This window comes from Mesoplodon densirostris, chromosome 4 (genome assembly GCF_025265405.1).
Source record: "Mesoplodon densirostris isolate mMesDen1 chromosome 4, mMesDen1 primary haplotype, whole genome shotgun sequence".
In the NCBI taxonomy this organism is placed as follows: Eukaryota; Metazoa; Chordata; class Mammalia; order Artiodactyla; family Ziphiidae; genus Mesoplodon; species Mesoplodon densirostris.
Genome location: NC_082664.1, coordinates 125,379,184 through 125,395,853, shown reverse-complemented (window position 1 = coordinate 125,395,853; position 16,670 = coordinate 125,379,184). Strand labels below are relative to the sequence as shown.

General features: G+C 50.1%; 1 protein-coding gene across 2 annotated transcripts in view; it reads right to left on the bottom strand.

The window, feature by feature from the left end:
* The window catches only part of ITGA11 (integrin subunit alpha 11), a 126,988-nt gene that overhangs the window by 91,248 nt on the left and 19,070 nt on the right, over positions 1 to 16,670 (bottom strand). For both annotated transcript variants that reach the window (XM_060097100.1, XM_060097101.1), the window contains exon 2: positions 4,002 to 4,113. In XM_060097100.1, coding sequence (XP_059953083.1) covers positions 4,002 to 4,113 — 112 coding nt within the window. The remainder of the gene's footprint in view (positions 1 to 4,001; positions 4,114 to 16,670) is intronic.

Here is a 16,670-nt window from a genome sequence, read left to right as displayed (position 1 = left end):
AAGGTATCTACAACAAACAAATCAATAAACTACAGTTAACATCTTATTTAATTCGGAAATATTGAAAGTTTTCCCTCTAATAAGGGAAGTAAGAAAATCATGTCTGGGATCACAACTTCTATTCAATCTTGTACTGAACGTCCTGGCTATTGCAATTAGGCAAGAGAAACAGAAATAAAAGCTATGAAGATTGGAAAAGAAGAAATAAAGCAATTACTTCAGATGATCTGCTTGTATACATAGAAAATTCAAAAGGATCTACAAGCAAACTATTAGAAATAATAAATGAATTTAGTAAAATTGCTGGATATAATGTAAATATACAAAAGTCAATTGTATTTTTCTATACTTGCAAAAGATTGGAAAATTAAATAAGAATATTCTATTTTAGGGACTTCCCTGGTGGTGCAGTGGTTAAGACTCCATGCTCCCAATGCAGGGGGCCTGGGTTCGATCCCTGGTCAGGGAACTAGATCCCACATGCATGCTGCAACCAAGAGTTTGCATGCCACAGCTAAGGAGCTCATGTGCCGCAACTAAGGAGCCAGCAAGCCGCAACTAAAGGAGCCCATGAGCCACAACTAAGGAGCCCACGTGCCACAACTAAGGAGCCAGCGACCTGCAACTAAGGAGCCCCATGAGCCACAACTAAGGAACCTGCCTGTTTCAACTAAGACCTGGCACAACCAAATAAATAAAAAATAAAAAGAATATTCTATTTTTAATTAGCATAAAATATTGAATACCTAGGAATTAATATAATAAACGGTATGCAAGAGTTTTACACTGAAAATTTCAAAGCACTATTGAGAGAAAAATTTTTTAAAAACGAAATAACCGGAGGGATATACATTTTCATGGTTTGGAAGACTCAGTATTATCAAGATTTCATTTCTCCCCAAGTTGATCTATAAATTTAATGCAATCCCAATCAAAATCTCAGCAAGTTTGATTAGGGGAAATTGACAAGCCTATTCTAAAATTCATAAGGAAATATAGAGGACCTAGTATAGCTAAAACAATCTTGTCAAAGAAGAACAAAGATGGAGAACTCACACTAACTTCAAGACTTGCTTTGAAGCTACAGTAACCAAGGCAGCTTTCTATTCTATGGAGTAGAATAGAGGCTAGAAATAGACCCATACATATAGGGTCACCTGATTTTCAACAAAGACGACACTACAATTTAGTGGGGAAATAGTCCTTCAACAAATGGTGCCAGATCAATTGGATATCCATATTATAAAAAAACTTAGATATTTATCTCACATCTCATACAAAAATTAATTTGAGATGAATCACTGACTTAAATGAGAAAGCAAAATCATCAAACTTCTGGAAGAAAACAGAGGAAAATATCTTCATCATCTTGGGAGAGGCAAAAATTTCTTAAATGGGACACACAAGAAACACTAACCATAAAAAAGACAGATAAATTAGACTTCACTAAAGTTAAGAACTCTGTTCATAAAAAGATACCATTAAAAGAATGAAAAGGCAAGATATAGACTGGGAGAAGTTCTTTGCAATGTTCTTCTCTGACAAAGGTTTGTATATAGAATATATTTTTTAAAGTCCTATAAATCAATAAGAAAAAGACACACAACACAATTTAAAAAATGGGCAAAAGACTCAACTGGACACTTCACAAAATAGGATACCAAAATGGCCAATAAATTTACCAAGGGTTACTCAACATCTTTAGTCATTAGAAAAATGCCAATTAAACCCACAATTAGATACCACTACACACCATCAGAATGGCTAAAATTAACGACTGATAATACCAAGTGTTAGCGAGGATGGGAAGCAACTAGAACTCTCATGTTACTAGAAGAGGTTAAATTAGTAAACCATTTGGGGAAAAAATGCTTGGCAGGTCCTACAAACATATACCTTCCCTTTAACTCAGTGATTCTATTCCTGAGTATATACCGGATAAAAATGAGTACATATGTTCATCAGAAGACATGTATAAGAATGTTAATAGTATCTCTACTTGAAATAGCCAAAAATGGAAACAATCCAAAGATCCATCAATAGTAGAATAAATAAATAAAACGTGGTGCATTGCTACCGTAGAATATTACACATCAGTGAAGAAACATCAAGTATGAAACATTCAACAGTATGTTAAACCTCAAAGACATAATGTTGAGTAAAACAGGTCAGGTATAAATGACTACTTAATGTGTGATATCATCTATATGAAGTTCAAAAACAGGCAAAATCAATCTATGGTGATAGGAGTCAGAATAGTGGTTACCTGGAGGGGAACTGACTAGGTGGGAGGCACAAGGAGCTTTCCAGGGAGCTGGAAATGTTCTATATCATGTTCTGGGAGGTGATCACAATGGGCATATACATGTGTAAAAGTTCACCGGTTTGGACACTTAAGGTGTCTATGCTTTACTGTATCTAAGTTATACCTCAGTAGAAAGATAATAAGATACTCCTTCCCAAAAAATGTATGAGAGAATTTGTCAGATCTGAGTGGTAGGGTAGGGTGAGTGGGGAAGGTAGGAGAGGACATCATGGGAGGAAGGAACAGCATGTGCAAAGAAGCTCTGGAGAACTGGAAAAATGGAAATAATGCAATGTGGTAGAGTGTTGAGCGCAGGAAAGGAGGTGGGGGAAGCAGAAGGAGAAGAGGGTGGGAGGGTAGGCAGAGGCCAGATTGGGAAGAGGGCAGGTAGGACATTTATCGTCAGTGTTCACATGGTCCCTTGACTCGGCAAGGGCTTCTAAGAGGGCAAAGCAGAGGCCTAGTCCTTTCCATCTCAGGAAGGAAGGAAAGCCTTGCCTTCTGACAGCTGAAAACCAATCAGCAGGAGGAGAATGGCCATGAACAGTACACGTGCATGAGGGATCTTATTGGGGCGATGAAAATGTTCTACAACTGACGAACTGCACAACTTGGTAAATTTACTTTTTTTTTTTTTTTTCCTTTTTGCGTTATGTGGGCCTCTCACCATTGTGGCCTCTCCCGTTGCGGAGCACAGGCTCCGGACGCGCAGGCCCAGCGGCCGTGGCTCACGGGCCCAGCCGCTCCGCGGCATATGGGATCCTCCCAGACCGGGGCACGAACCCGTATCCCCTGCATTGGCAGGCGGACTCTCAACCACTGCGCCACCAGGGAGGCCCGGTAAATTTACTTTTAAAAAAAAATCACCGAGGGCTTCCCTGGTGGTACAGTGGTTGAGAGTCCGCCTGCCGATGCAGGGGACACGGGTTTGTGCCCCGGTCTGGGAAGATCCCACATGCCGCAGAGCGGCTGGGCCCGTGAGCCATGGCCGCTGGGCCTGAGCGTCCGGAGCCTGTGCTCCGCAATGGCAGAGGCCACAACAGTGAGAGGCCCGCGTACCGCAAAAAAAAAAAAAAAAAAAAAAAATCACCGAATCAACACTTGAAATGAGTAAATTATATAATATGTAAAATATAATCCAACAAAGTTATATTAAAAATCAGACGCAGACCCTTCCCGCCTCTTGATCACCCCCGTCCCAGAGGGGTCCTTGGGGTCTCTCTGGCCCTCTCCCTGCCACTCAGCCTTGCTCTCACTTCCTTTGCCCCACTGTTCCTGTACTTTAGCTTTGAGCACACTCACATCTATCCCCTCAGAGACATCCCGCTCCCCAACAGCTCTCCCAGCCGCCAGGACCAGAGGCACTGCCCCCACTGATGAGACCCTGAGGCCCTGAGAGGGGATGGGAGGGGGTCATTATTGGTTCTAGGTGCCTGCTACTTGTGCTGTCCCATAACCCGGAGAAGGAGGGGTGTTCATTCCCATTTCTCAGATGAGAAGATCAAGGCCTGTGAAATGGGATGCTCATGATTTCATGGACAGGGGCAGATCCTAGGCAGCCCCTGACCTGCCACGACAAGAAGTCAAGTCCCCGGCAAGGGGGGCGTCTACACGTGAGGGCCAGTGTGGCCAGCCGATGGAGGGGCTGGGTGCGGGGCAGTGCAGGGCTACGGTGGAGGCGGCAGCTCTCACTCACCACTTCTTGCCGCTGATCTCATGCTGCTGCACCGTGTAGCCAAAGAAGGCGGCTCTGGAGCCGGTGATGACTCGGGGCTTCTTGATGTCCATGTTGAAGGTGTCCGTGAACCCTGGGTGGGGAGGAGAGGAGTCAGGCAGGTGGAGGTCCAGGGTCTTGGCTGTGGATGGAGTATGTTCCCCTATCCCTGGGGAGCCCCAGTTCCTGTTTGGGGAGCCAACAGTCTGATGGGAAAGGCCCAGCCACTGCCCTGGGGGAGCCAATCTGATAGGGATGGCATAGGCATAAAACCTACTCTTAGAGAGACCAGGTGGGTCTGAAGGGGAAGACCCAGTCCCTTCCCGAGAGAATTCCTGCTCCCACAAGGAAGAGACAGTCCCCGTCCCCCTCCATCACTCCTTCCTCCAGCCTTGCTTCTTCTAGCTTCTGCTGGTCTCCTCTTCCGTTTTTTTCCTTTCTCTTTTCCCTCCTCTCACCTCCTTCACTCCCCACTCCTCCCTCTCTTTCTCCCTTCTCTCACCTCTGCCTGCTAAAGAGTCACGGAGCTGATTTCCCACCTCTCTCGCCTCCCCCCACTGCCCCACCAAGCCTGGGGTCCTAGTGGCCACAGCTCCAGCGCTGCTGGCTGACCACCTCCTTCTGAATCCATATGCAAAGCTCCGCCTGGCATACTGCTCCACTGCAGCAGCTGAGGCAAAGCAGAGAGAAACTCCCATAACCCTTTCACCTTGGCCCCTAATCGGTCAATTAACCGATTCCACCTAGTGGAGAGCCTTGGGGCAAAGAGCTTTACCCCTTTGGCATTCTTGTGCTGAATCACAAGAAATAGCAATTCACACTTGTATGCTGCTTAGGGTTCTGAGTCTCCTCACATTTGCCATCATTTACCCTCACAGGACTTTGGGGGAATGGGCAAGCATCATCCACATTTGGCAGAGGGGGGTTCAGACCCAGAGAGGTTAAGAGGCTGTCTGGGGGTACACAGCAGGTCAGCAGCAGCATCAGAGCCAGGACCTCAGATACCCGCTCTGCGACTCCTTCCCTCCACGAGGCATTTTCAGGCATGTCTGGCCTCATTACGTATCAGTACCTACAGGACCACCAAACTTGGGACCCATGGGATTTAAGGGGTGGGATCCTACCATGAGCCAAAACCCTCAGATAAGTGAAAACCAATCAGCAGAACAAAACAGTAGACAGAATATCATTGTCGTTCCTTTCATGTGTAGGGCACTTTATAAATTTCACAGAACACTCACATGCCTGCTATCATCTGATCTCCACTACAACCCTGTGATGTGGGCAGCAAAGGGAAAGCCGAGGGTCAGAGAGGTGAACTGACCTGCCCAAGGTCCCAAAGCCTGCTGGATAGGGACTCTGAATCTGAGGCTAGTACCCTTGAGCGTCCCTCTGTCCTTCCCTTGGCACGGACCCCCTGAGTCTGAGTGTTCAAGAGTGATGCCCTGGACCATGTACTTGAATAAGGCCTACTGTGCAGGCAGGAACAAGAGGTTTCTTCTACGCTTTCTTTTCTGCTCAGCAAATGGATAGAGTGGCCAAAAATTCCATCATTAGAGTCCCAGAATTAGAGTCCCCTGAGGTAACACTAGAATACCTTAGATTAGGGATGTTAGACATGTGTTCTCACTCATCCATGTCAATTGATTATTAGTGTTGCCTGGAGCACTGAGTTGAGAAGGATTCTGAGGTCAAGTCTGGGCTCAGTGGGCAAGACTGGTGTGATCAGTGAGCAGTACCTGCTGGGGATACAGGAGCAGACAGTGACGGCAAGTGGCTACGTAGCTGCCAACCCTGTCTTCATGACTGCTGATCTGCCACATGAACTTAGTGTCATAGCCCTAAGTGGGGGTGAGGGAAGAAGAGTATGTTATTTACATACTCTTATTTACAAAGCCCAGCCCACGAATGGACTTACCAGCCTGGTTAGAAGCAGGCAGCCTTGGGGAAGAGGGGTCTGGTCAGGTGAGCACAGAGGGATGAAGGGGCCCAGGTCCTTGGCCAATGAGGGCATGTCACAGAGCAGAGAGAGATACTAGTGTCACCTGTGCACAGCTGGGAGGTGGACAGAGAGAGGTCAAAGAAGAAGGGGAGTTGCAGACGAGGAACTCTCCAACTCTGTCCTAGGAATGGACACACACATGCACACGCACGTATGTACACACAGAGAGGCACACATGCCCACACACAGACACACATCCATGCACACACATGCACAAGCCACGCACATTCCCTGTCTGGGGGGCAATACTTTATCTGGCTCCCTGGTGCCCCCTGGAGATGTCCCCTGGTGGTCCTTGGTCCTCCCTTTCCTGCATCTGAGCCCAGCAAAGGGAGGTGACCTTGACAAGAGGAAGGCATGCTGGGCAGTCAAGAAATCCAGACCCACCCACCACTCCCAGGCCGACAAGTGGGTGAGGGCCAGTGAAGCTAAGGCCGTAAATTGTGTCTTCAGGGCCTTCTCTACCATCAGTGCTTCTTGGCCAAACATGGCCAGAAGGATCCTTCCAAGACCTGTCGGATCCAATCACTCCTCAGCTCCATATGCTTCATCATTTTCCCACCAACTCACAGTCAAAGCCAAAATCCTTACCTGCAAGGCCCTGCATGATCCCACCTGGTTCCCTCTGCCCCTCATTTCCTGTCCTCCCCGTCCATCCCTCTGCTGCAGCCACTCTGTCCCCCTTGCCGTTCTTAGAATGTGTCAGACCCGTCCCCACTTAGCATCTTTGCCCTCTGCCTGGAAAGCTCCTCCCTGGGTCACCCGCAGGGCTCACTCCCTCAAGTCATTCGGGTCTCTGTTTCAATGCCATCTTGTCCCTTACCAGGACACCCTGTCACTCTTATCCCCCTTATTCTTCTTCATTTGTCCTCATAGCACTTATCACTAACATGTTACATATTTATCTGTTTATTGTCACATGGCTGATATTCTATAATATTCTTATGTCTTCTAAGTGCCGGGAGAGGCTGCTCACTGCTGTATCCTTACTGCCTTGAATAAAGATCTAGCTCAGAGTCAGCAGTCAATAGATACTGCTTGATTGAATGGTTAGAGACCAGGACCCACATTTGGCTGGGTCGCTCTCTCCCCTCAACGAGTAACAGGGAAAAAAATATTCACTGAGCACTGATATGTTCCAGGCACTATTCTAGGTATCTCACCAGTAATTTTATATTACTTAGTTAAATCTCACACCAACCCTGTGAAGTAGATATTATCATATCTCTGGGAGGTTAAGTAATTTGCCCCAAATCACTCAGCTGGGAGGAGGTTAGAGCAAGCCCATGATCAGGTAGCTTAGGGCACTGGGGTGATGTGCTACCCCTGGGAGAGCAGCTTTTCAGAGAAGGACCCACTGGAGGCAGGGAAAATTCTTTTCAGAGAAACGGGTCTTCCCTCTTGCCCTCAGGTCCCACCTCCTCTGTCTTTGGGTTTGGTTGGGGGCAGCAGATGGGAGAGGAGGTCGGCAGCCCTGTGCGCCTTCCCTCCCCCAGGGGGCTTTGTCTAGGACTAGTCCTGTCTCCCCCAGTGTCCCCACCCCCCAACCCCCAGGACAGGATTAGTGAAATCTGGCCACAGGGAAGAGGACAAACGCTCTCAGGGACGGGGCATTAAGTTACAAAGTGCTGGTTTCTTCCCCGAGTTGGCATTTGCTTCTGACTAAACCGAACCAACCAGAGAATGGATTTCCTAAAAGTGATGTCAAGTCTGACATCCTGACCTTGGCTCCCGACAAGATCTCTGGCCCGCTCCCCTGATGGCACGTGGCTTTCATGCTTGGGGAATGTACTCTTCTCAGAGATTTATGAACCCCAAATACCAATAAAAGAAAACAAAGTTGTTTTTGATGGGAGTCAACAGGCCGATTGCAGAGACAGTGGGAGCCTGGTTGGGCAGCTTGCCACTTTACTGCCCTTGATATTGATGACAGAGGGGGAAAAAAACCACAGTTCCTGGCCTGCTCTCCTGTGGACTATGGCCAAAGTTACATCAGCTGCTGCTCCCTTTCTCAGAATCTTATCTTTTAAAAAAGCATCAGCCAGTCCCAAGAAAGTACTGAAACCACAGCATGATGTTTGAGCATCGCTTGATCTCAAACCCACCACATCAGGCTAAGGTGGAGGCTACTGTCCTATCACCAGGCAGAGTGGTCACAGTCCCAAATGCTGAGGCACACTGGCCAACACATGTCTGAAGCTCCTGTGGACTCAACAGCTCCACAGGGAGTGCTCACTAGAGCTCAAGGAGACTCAGCTGAGCATCCATGATGGGCTGCTCCACCCTCTACCAGTCACCCCCCCCCCCCACTGCTGCCACTAGCTTCCCAAGGGTCTTGGGAGAAAGTCCAAAGTCTCCATGTGGCCCCATGGCCCTCAGAGCATCCCTAGCCTGTCTCATCAAGTTTTCCTCCGGCTCCCTGCTGTCCAGGCCCAGGGCCGCCCTTCTGCTCCTTAGATGCACCTTGCTTCCTCCCATCTTGGGGCCCTTGCACGTGCTATTTCTTCTGCCTCAGCACCTCTGATGAACTTCTCATCACCTTCAAATCTCAGCACAAATGTCCCATTCTTGACCCCTCCCCAGGAGGCTTCCCTGACCCCCCCCCCATTACATCAAATTTTGTCTAGTGATCTCAATGTGAGAAGCCTGGCTCCAGCATTCATTGACTAATGGGTGACCCTGGGTCAGGGACTTCTCTGGTCCTCAGTTTACTCTTCTATAAAATGGGAATAATAATACCAACCTCAAAGTGTGGTGGACAAAACTGAATGCAGTGACTAACCTGTGGCATTTCCTGGTCCATGGAAAGCACGCAGATCTCGGTCAACTGGAACTGAATCAAGATTCCCTGCTGAGCTGCCTCAGTGCCTTTGCCCATGCTGTTCACCCTGACTGAAGGCCTTTCTTCCCTTCTTCTCAAAGATCAAGGCCCAGCTCTGATGACACCTCTGCTACAACGTGTTCCTTCCTCTGGGTTGCTCATAGCTTCTGTTGCTTTCTACCATGGATTACAGTAGTTTCTGCATCTTCCCTGCTTTCTTATCCAGCTACACACTATTCAGGGCAACATTCAGGAGTAGCTTTGTGTGTGTATATATATTTTTTGGGGGGGGGCGGGGTACGCAGGCCTCTCACTGTTGTGGCCTCTCCCGTTGCGGAGCACAGGCTCTGGACACGCAGGCTCCACGGCCATGGCTCACGGGCCCAGCCGCTCTGCGGCATGTGGGATCTTCCCGGACCGGGGCACGAACCTGTGTCCCCTGCATCGGCAGGCGGACTCTCAACCACTGCGCCACCAGGGAAGCCCCGCTTTGTATATTTTTATCTTTGCTTTGTGCCAGGAATATGCAGAGAGACTTGCCTGATGGATTTCTCACCCTCTGAGAACCTGTTCCCAGAATCAGTACCTGTTGGCCTCTTCTTCCCTTAGTTTATTTCCTAGCTCTCTGATTGGTACGGACAGTCCCTTACCATTTAGATAACAGTAATAAAAATTATAGTGTACATGCACATAGAACTCACTAGGCACCGGGTACTGTTCTAAATTTATTTAATCCTCCCAACAACCCCTTGAAGTATACTATTATTCTCACTTTACAGGTGAGGAAACTGAAGCACAAAGAAGGCAGGTAACTGGCCATGGTCACGCAGCTAGGAAGTGGCAGGGTCGCACTCTGAGGCCTCATCGGTCCTGCCCTGGGCTGCCTGCCACCATCAAGCCTTCCTCCCCACTTCTGTCACTTGAGCTCCTCACTGCCAGGCTAGTCCTCCTCCCTCCCACCCTTTCTTAAAAACTCACCCATCCTGGGTCCCATGGCCTCAGATCCAGCTTGCTAGAGAACTGACAGGTGCATCCCTGATCACAACAGGCAGAATACAGGGGACCAGGTGTGCCAGAAGGACACAGCCAGAGTCCCAAGGACCTTGAAAATCTGGATGAAGCACCAGATTTGACAGCAGGAGGAAGCTACTCTGGGGAACCTGAAAGTGACCATCTTTCAGCCGCCTTCCATCCGCCAGGCCTCTGCTCATTCTCCGGGTCCTGCTTTGGGTTGCAGACGTACATTGTGTAGGCAAGAGCTTTCATTTTCCTTGGATGGTGGGAGCTGGGATGGGGCCCAGGGAGGCTGAAATAGTATCAGAACTCTCTCGTGTTATCTCCCTCTTCCCAGTTTTACTTGCCCCTCAAGAATCTTCATGTCTAAAAGCAAATTACAGATAGGGAGGGGGACAGGAGAAAAGACCCTGACAAAAGAAAAGACCCTAAGCAAAAAGAAATGGTAATGTGGACCTCCTTCTGCTATGGAAAACAAAATCACACATTCCAACCTGAGATGGGATGAGCTGTAGATGCCTGGCTGATTTGCATCCTCTGCATTGCTGCCCCTTCTGCTGTGGCAAATAATGAAAGCTTGGTGGATCTTGATCTGCTGCCAGCCCCAGCTGTCTTTCCCTTCTTACCTGAAGCCATTGTTTCAAAGACAGGCATCTAAGAAGGCAATGTCAGGTTTGGGGGCATTGCTGGTGAGGCGCGAGGCCCCCTCACCCCCGTCTAGGCCCTAGTGAGGCGCTAGTGAAATATGAGGGAAGGGGTGGGGTGTGGGGAGAATGCGGTCCCCTCATCAGAGAAGCTTCTGCCAGTTGAGGCAGGAAGGCCTCCACTGGAGAGGAGGTGGCTCCAGGTCAGGGAGCCCTCCGACTCCAGGGATCCTGCCCTTGGGGGCCTGCAGCCCTCACAGGAGACCTAGTAACTATGCCCTCCCCCAGGAAGCCTCTGGAGGGTGGGGCTCTGGGCCCTGCCCTTGAGAGCTGCTGGGGCATCAGGGGAATCACACTGGATTGTGAGCTTCTTTCTGCCTATACCTCCACTCATGGAGGAATGAATACTTGTGAAGTTTAGTGAATACCTGTTAAGGGTTGGGGTTAAACCTCTACACTGAGCAGAGTGAATTCCATACATCTTCTCCCCATCCCAAGACTCCAAGCAATGTGAGGACAAGGACTGGGTTTCACTTATCTTTTCATTCCCACTGCAGGGTTGGGGACACAGAGATGCTCAGTAAAATGTGTTGAACTAAAGTAGAAGATTCAGCTCTAACAACAATAAACAACGCCTATGAAGCATCCCCACTTAACGCTGGGCTGGGCCATATGAGGCAGAAATTAAAGTGTGTCTGTTTCCAGCCAAGGTCTTAGGATGCCTTGTCTGCTTCTGCTTGCCCACTTGCACTTCGGCCATCAATGTGAGAAGTATTTGCTCAGTCTGGCCCACTGATCCCAGGAAAAGGATGAGAGATATTTGGAGCTGAACTGCCCTAGCCAAGCCCGGCTGGGGTCAGCCATCCCCCACATACATAAGCAAGCCCCATGAGGCCATCAGGGCTCTCAGTTGAGCTTAGCTGAGGTCAGTTGACATCCAGCTGACCCAGCCACATGAACTAAATAATTACTGTCTGTCACTCAGAGTTGGGGGGATTATTTGTTACATGGCATTATTGTAGCAATTGGTAACTGACTCAGTCTGGCTCTTAAATCAGCGGTCACCAACCTTGTTGGCACCAGGGACCAGTTTCATGGAAGACAATTTTTCCACGGATGGTGGGGAGGGGGTGGATGGCTCAGGTGGTAATGCAAGCGATGGGGAGTGGCTGATGAAGCTTTGCTCACTCGCCCGCCGCTCACCTCCTGCTGTGTGGTCTGCTTCCAACAGGCTAAGGACCAGTACCGGTCCTCGGCCCGGGGGTTGCAGACCCCTGTCTTAAATGATGGACAATCAGGGAAGGGGAGGAATAATTACACAATGGGGACTCATGGTTTCTGGGGTGGTAACCCAGTCATTCCCTTCTCAAGAGATCACGGGGAGGCCTGGACCTAGCCTGTCAGGGGGCAGAGCGGCCTAGCAGGCAGGTCATGACCTCTCCTGCCTGAGCCATGCACCAAGGGCCTTGGAGCTGGGCTGTCCTGCCTCATCGGGACATAGAAATGGCAGACACAGGAACAACAGACATAGAGATAGACCCCTAGCATCAATGCTGGGCTCAAGGGCCCTCCCGTACCTCATTTTCTCTCTGCCCCATGGCCAGGGGACATGAACCCTGGACAATTTAACACAGGGTCAAAAATGGTGTGCGGCAAATATGTTATCAGGGAAGGGTAACTTATTAGGATTTTATTCTTAAGAGCAAACAGGGATCTTATAGATCCAATAACCCAGTGGTCTCAAAACTTTGTTTTTCTGCAATGAATCCCATCTTTTGGAAACAAAATCTATACAATGAAAAGCAGACACAGGAAGCTGAGGTTGGGGTTAAGGATGGGGGACAAGGAAACTCCCCACCTGCAGTGACAATCCTCAGACATTTCTTTGGAACCCCAGGGTGTCCTGGAACATAGTTTGAGAACCACTTGATTGTGTTTAAGACCCTTGTTAGTGAGAGAACTCAGGCTGGGAGAGGGGTGGGGATTTGTCCAAGGTCACCATGTCCATCTTTATTTACCACCACTGCCTCTCTATACCCCTGCTCTATAGTCCTTCAATTCCACGAATGTCCATTTGGGGCTACGATGCTCCAGGTTCCATGCTGGGTAGTAGGGCCATGACTTGTGGTCTTCAGAGTCTGCAGCCACATGCGTGAGCCAACAGACATGTTTGCATGTCACCAGAACCCAAAGTGAAGCCCAGAGAAGGCTGGACCAGGGCAGGGTGACCTGCGTTCTAATCTCAGCTTTGTCACTAAATTGGCTGAGTGTCCATGGAGAGTCACTATGCCTTTCTGGGCCTCAGTGTCCCCATCTGTCAAATGAGAGGGTTGAGCTCTCTGCTACTAAGGCCCAGCCCTGGCACATGTCGGAGAGGTTCTCTAGAGCAAACACACAGCCAGCTTCCAGTTGTCGGCACACGAGCATCTGTCTTGAGTCTCCACAAACAATTTAGAATTGGAGGCCAGGCGGTATGGAGGAATGCAAGCTCATCTTAATGTCAGCTGAAGCCAAACACACTTAGGAAGGGGAATTCTCCAGGCAAAAATGATCATATTTTGCATTCCCAAGCCAAAAGAGAGTTGAAGAAAACTGTCATCTAATGCTCTGCATTATCCAGGCCCCAGCTCCCTCTCCCCTTGCCTGAACTGTGGAGACCTGGCCTCAGGGCCCTATTTCCCTGGCTGTGGCTTCTGGGCACACCCAGATGTCAAAGGGACGAAGGTCTTGGTGGGGGTCCAGGCAATGTGATCACCTTTCCAAGAAAGCCCAACCTCGTCCTGGAGCTGGACTGTGCTGCTAAAACCTCAGCGAGGAAATTTAGAGCAAGTGGGCAGGGGGCACTACGGTTCCCTTCCAGACTCGTCTTATTTCAAAAATTGAGGATGCCAGTGGTACGCACTGAATCCTTGAGTACATGGCTATATGGCCTTGGAGTGACCAAAGCTTCTCTCTCCCTGGGATCTTCTAGGTATGGAAGCCATGAATCCCTTAGGAAGGAGACATGGCTGGAGGACCACTGCCAAGGTCAAAGGCCAGACTGACCTTAGGACAGCTGATTTTAGGACTCAGAAAAGGGGACATGGGAATACAATGCCCACCTCCTGAGAGCTAGGGCTGCTGTGATGAGTAGAACTAGGTTGGGCACCAGGAGACCTGGGTCCTCCCCTGGGTTCTGTCACTGACTGGCTGAACCTTGAACAAGTTACTTCTCCCCAGGCCTTAGTCTCCAATATAGAAAATGAGGAAGGTAGACCGGGTGGTCTAAAAACCTTTACAGTCAGGATGTTCTGAGTCTGTGTCACCCTTCTCCTCTGGATTCATTTCCAAATTCATCTCCCTTCAGAGGGGAGGAGTAGGCAATTGAACACTGGGGCACCCCAAGGGGGCAAGCAGATGGCCATTGCCCCTGCAGGTCTCTATCAGGTTGGCTGCCAGGACTGGGGCCATTCCCTCCCTCCTCTCTAGCACTTGGGTCCAACACAAGTGCCCCTCAGCTTCAAGCCACTTATGAAAGTGAGCTGTAACACCCTCCCGGCTGCCCCCCAGTGGCTTAGCCCTGAGCTGCCACTGCCCTGCTGCTAGAACTGGGGGCCATGATCAGGTGGGGGTTGGTCTGGTGATATCAAGCCCTTTCTTACCACCAGGTCCTGCTGCCCACCTGGTGCTTTAGAGCAAACCTGCCCACACTTGGGTCTCCCCAGGAGAGAGACAAATGCGTCCTCCCTACTCTTGGCGAAGACCACCCTGTTTCCTAGCTTCTCTATCAACTTAATCAGCATCTGACTCTTTTACACAATGACTGCCTTCTGGATGTGGCTTCATGTCTCTCTGCTAACTGGTCATTATCACACTGCCTTTTTCCTCAGAAGGAAACGCTATGGAGTCTACCCTGCTTCATACTCCTCCAGCCACTAATATCACCAGCCAACCACCGTTCTTCCTTCTCCTTCCCTCTGTTGAAGAAGCAGGAGAGAACCTTATCTCTGGATGGAATCTCCTATCCTTGGCTCCCCTAGCTTCATGCAGGTCAGAACACGGCTCGCTGGCAGCAACTGCTGTGTGCGTGTGTGTGCTGTGTGTGCATGCGCGTGCACATGTGGCCAAGGGATTAGCCAGAGAGGACAGGGTGGGGAGGGGTAAGGACAGGCGGCAATGATTTCTCCCCATTAGAGTCCAGAGAGAGGGGTGGGTTTAGGGGAGGGAGGTGCCTTCAGTCTGAAGGGCCAGCTCTATCCCCAGACTGGACAGAGAGGGAAGGCAGAGGGAATTGGGAGAGTGACTTCCGTGGAAAGGTGTCGTCCCTCCCCACGGAATGAGCGCAACACTTGTTTCTTAGGGGAATCTCAGGGAAGTGATCTCATCTGGGAGCCAGAGCATCCCTGGTCCACACCCACTGCTGTTTCTGGCCACGAGTGGCTCTGAGCTTGCCAGCGGCTGTGCCATGGGTTTCTGTGGCCACATGTCCACCTTCCAGGGAAGAAGAACCCAAATCAATATGTATTTTGATGTCCCCTGAATGCTTAATGTGTGAAAAAGGACACGTAAGAATCAGAAAGCTTCCTCGTGTGTGAGATGAGGCGGGGGACCACCGTGGCTGGAGAGTTCTGGGTCCCACTAGAGCCGAGTCTGGAGGACGCCCTCATGTGTGCACAGAGATGTCAGCTGGGAGAGAGCTCGCATATTCACCAGCTCATCAGGTCCCTGCAGGCGGCCTCTTAAAAAGCAGTCCAGGGCTTCCCTGGTGGCGCAGTGGTTGAGAGTCCGCCTGCCGATGCAGGGGACACGGATTCATGCCCCGGTCCGGGAAGATCCCACATGCCGCGGAGCGGCTGGGCCCGTGAGCCATGGCCACTGAGCCTGTGCGTCCGGAGCCTGTGCTCCGCAACAGGAGAGGCCACAACAGAGAGAGGCCCACGTACCGCAAAAAAAAAAAAAAAAAAAAAGCAGTCCACACAGCAGGAGTGCTGGCTGCCCCTCTCCCCTCCAAGGTTTTGCTCTCAGTTCCCTCCCCCCGAATGCCTTCTCATATTGTCAGCCCCATCCTGCACCTGCCTGTCAGGGACCCCAGGGCATGTCCCACTCACCCTTTCCATCTACCCACCCTGTGCCCTTCCCTGACTGTCCTGCCTGCTGAGCCAACCCTCCCCACCTGGGGCAGAGAGTCCAGGGGACGGAACCATGCCATGGACTGCACCTGCATCCCCTTGGGGCCTAGAGTTACAAACACTAGGGGAAGCAATGGACAAATATGAAGTCAACACACACAAAGGGAGGGCTTGGGGCCTCTTTCACCAGTGGGAAACGGAGGCTAAGGAAGGTTACCTGCCGGGACCCAGTCTTCTGACCGGTGGGGCACATGTAGAGTGGGGATCCAGCCCTCCCCAGTCCCTGGGCAGGGCTCTTGTTCCACTCCTTCCCCGAATCTCCCAGTGGGATTCAGCTGCCACTCTCAGAGCACCTACCAAGTGCCAGGATGGGCCAGGTGCCTTAGAAGAGTATTTCATTTAATTCTAACAAGTGATTTGGGATTTTTTCCCCATTGAACAGGTGAGGAAACTAAAGGTCCAAGACTGACTTGCTTGGGGCCCAGGTGCTGGTGCCGAGGTCTCATCCTGTCTGCTTCCCAGGCTACACATCTTTTAGTGCTTTTGAGCATCCTCATCAAGGCTGGCTGTGTCTGTGAGAGGGCAGGCAGGGCAGCTGAGAGCTCTCCTTGGTGGGGTCAGATAAGACCCTCTACTCACACCTGAAAATGACACCCTTCCAGCTGGACCAGTGATAGCCCTCTCTGAGAAGCTTTCATATGAGTTGAAGCATTGAAGATCCTATGCTAACCTTACCTTTGGTGCCAAAAGGGAGGCTACTTTAACCAAGCTGAGGAGGTTCTCTCCCTCTTCACCTCTGCTCCCTGCACAGTGTCTGGAATACAACAGGCTCTCAACAAAGTGGACAGAACAAACTCATGAATGAACAAGTGAACGAATGACCATGGACAAGCTTATCAAATTAACTCAATATTCATCTGAGTAGAACATGAACAGATGGGACACAGGGCAGCCCTCCCTTTACCCTCGGCCCTCTATCAATTCACCCTCTGCACTCCAGCCAGGTTCCACGGTGCCCTCATGATACATGCTGGGTGCTGACAGTCCCCCCGCCCCGTCTTC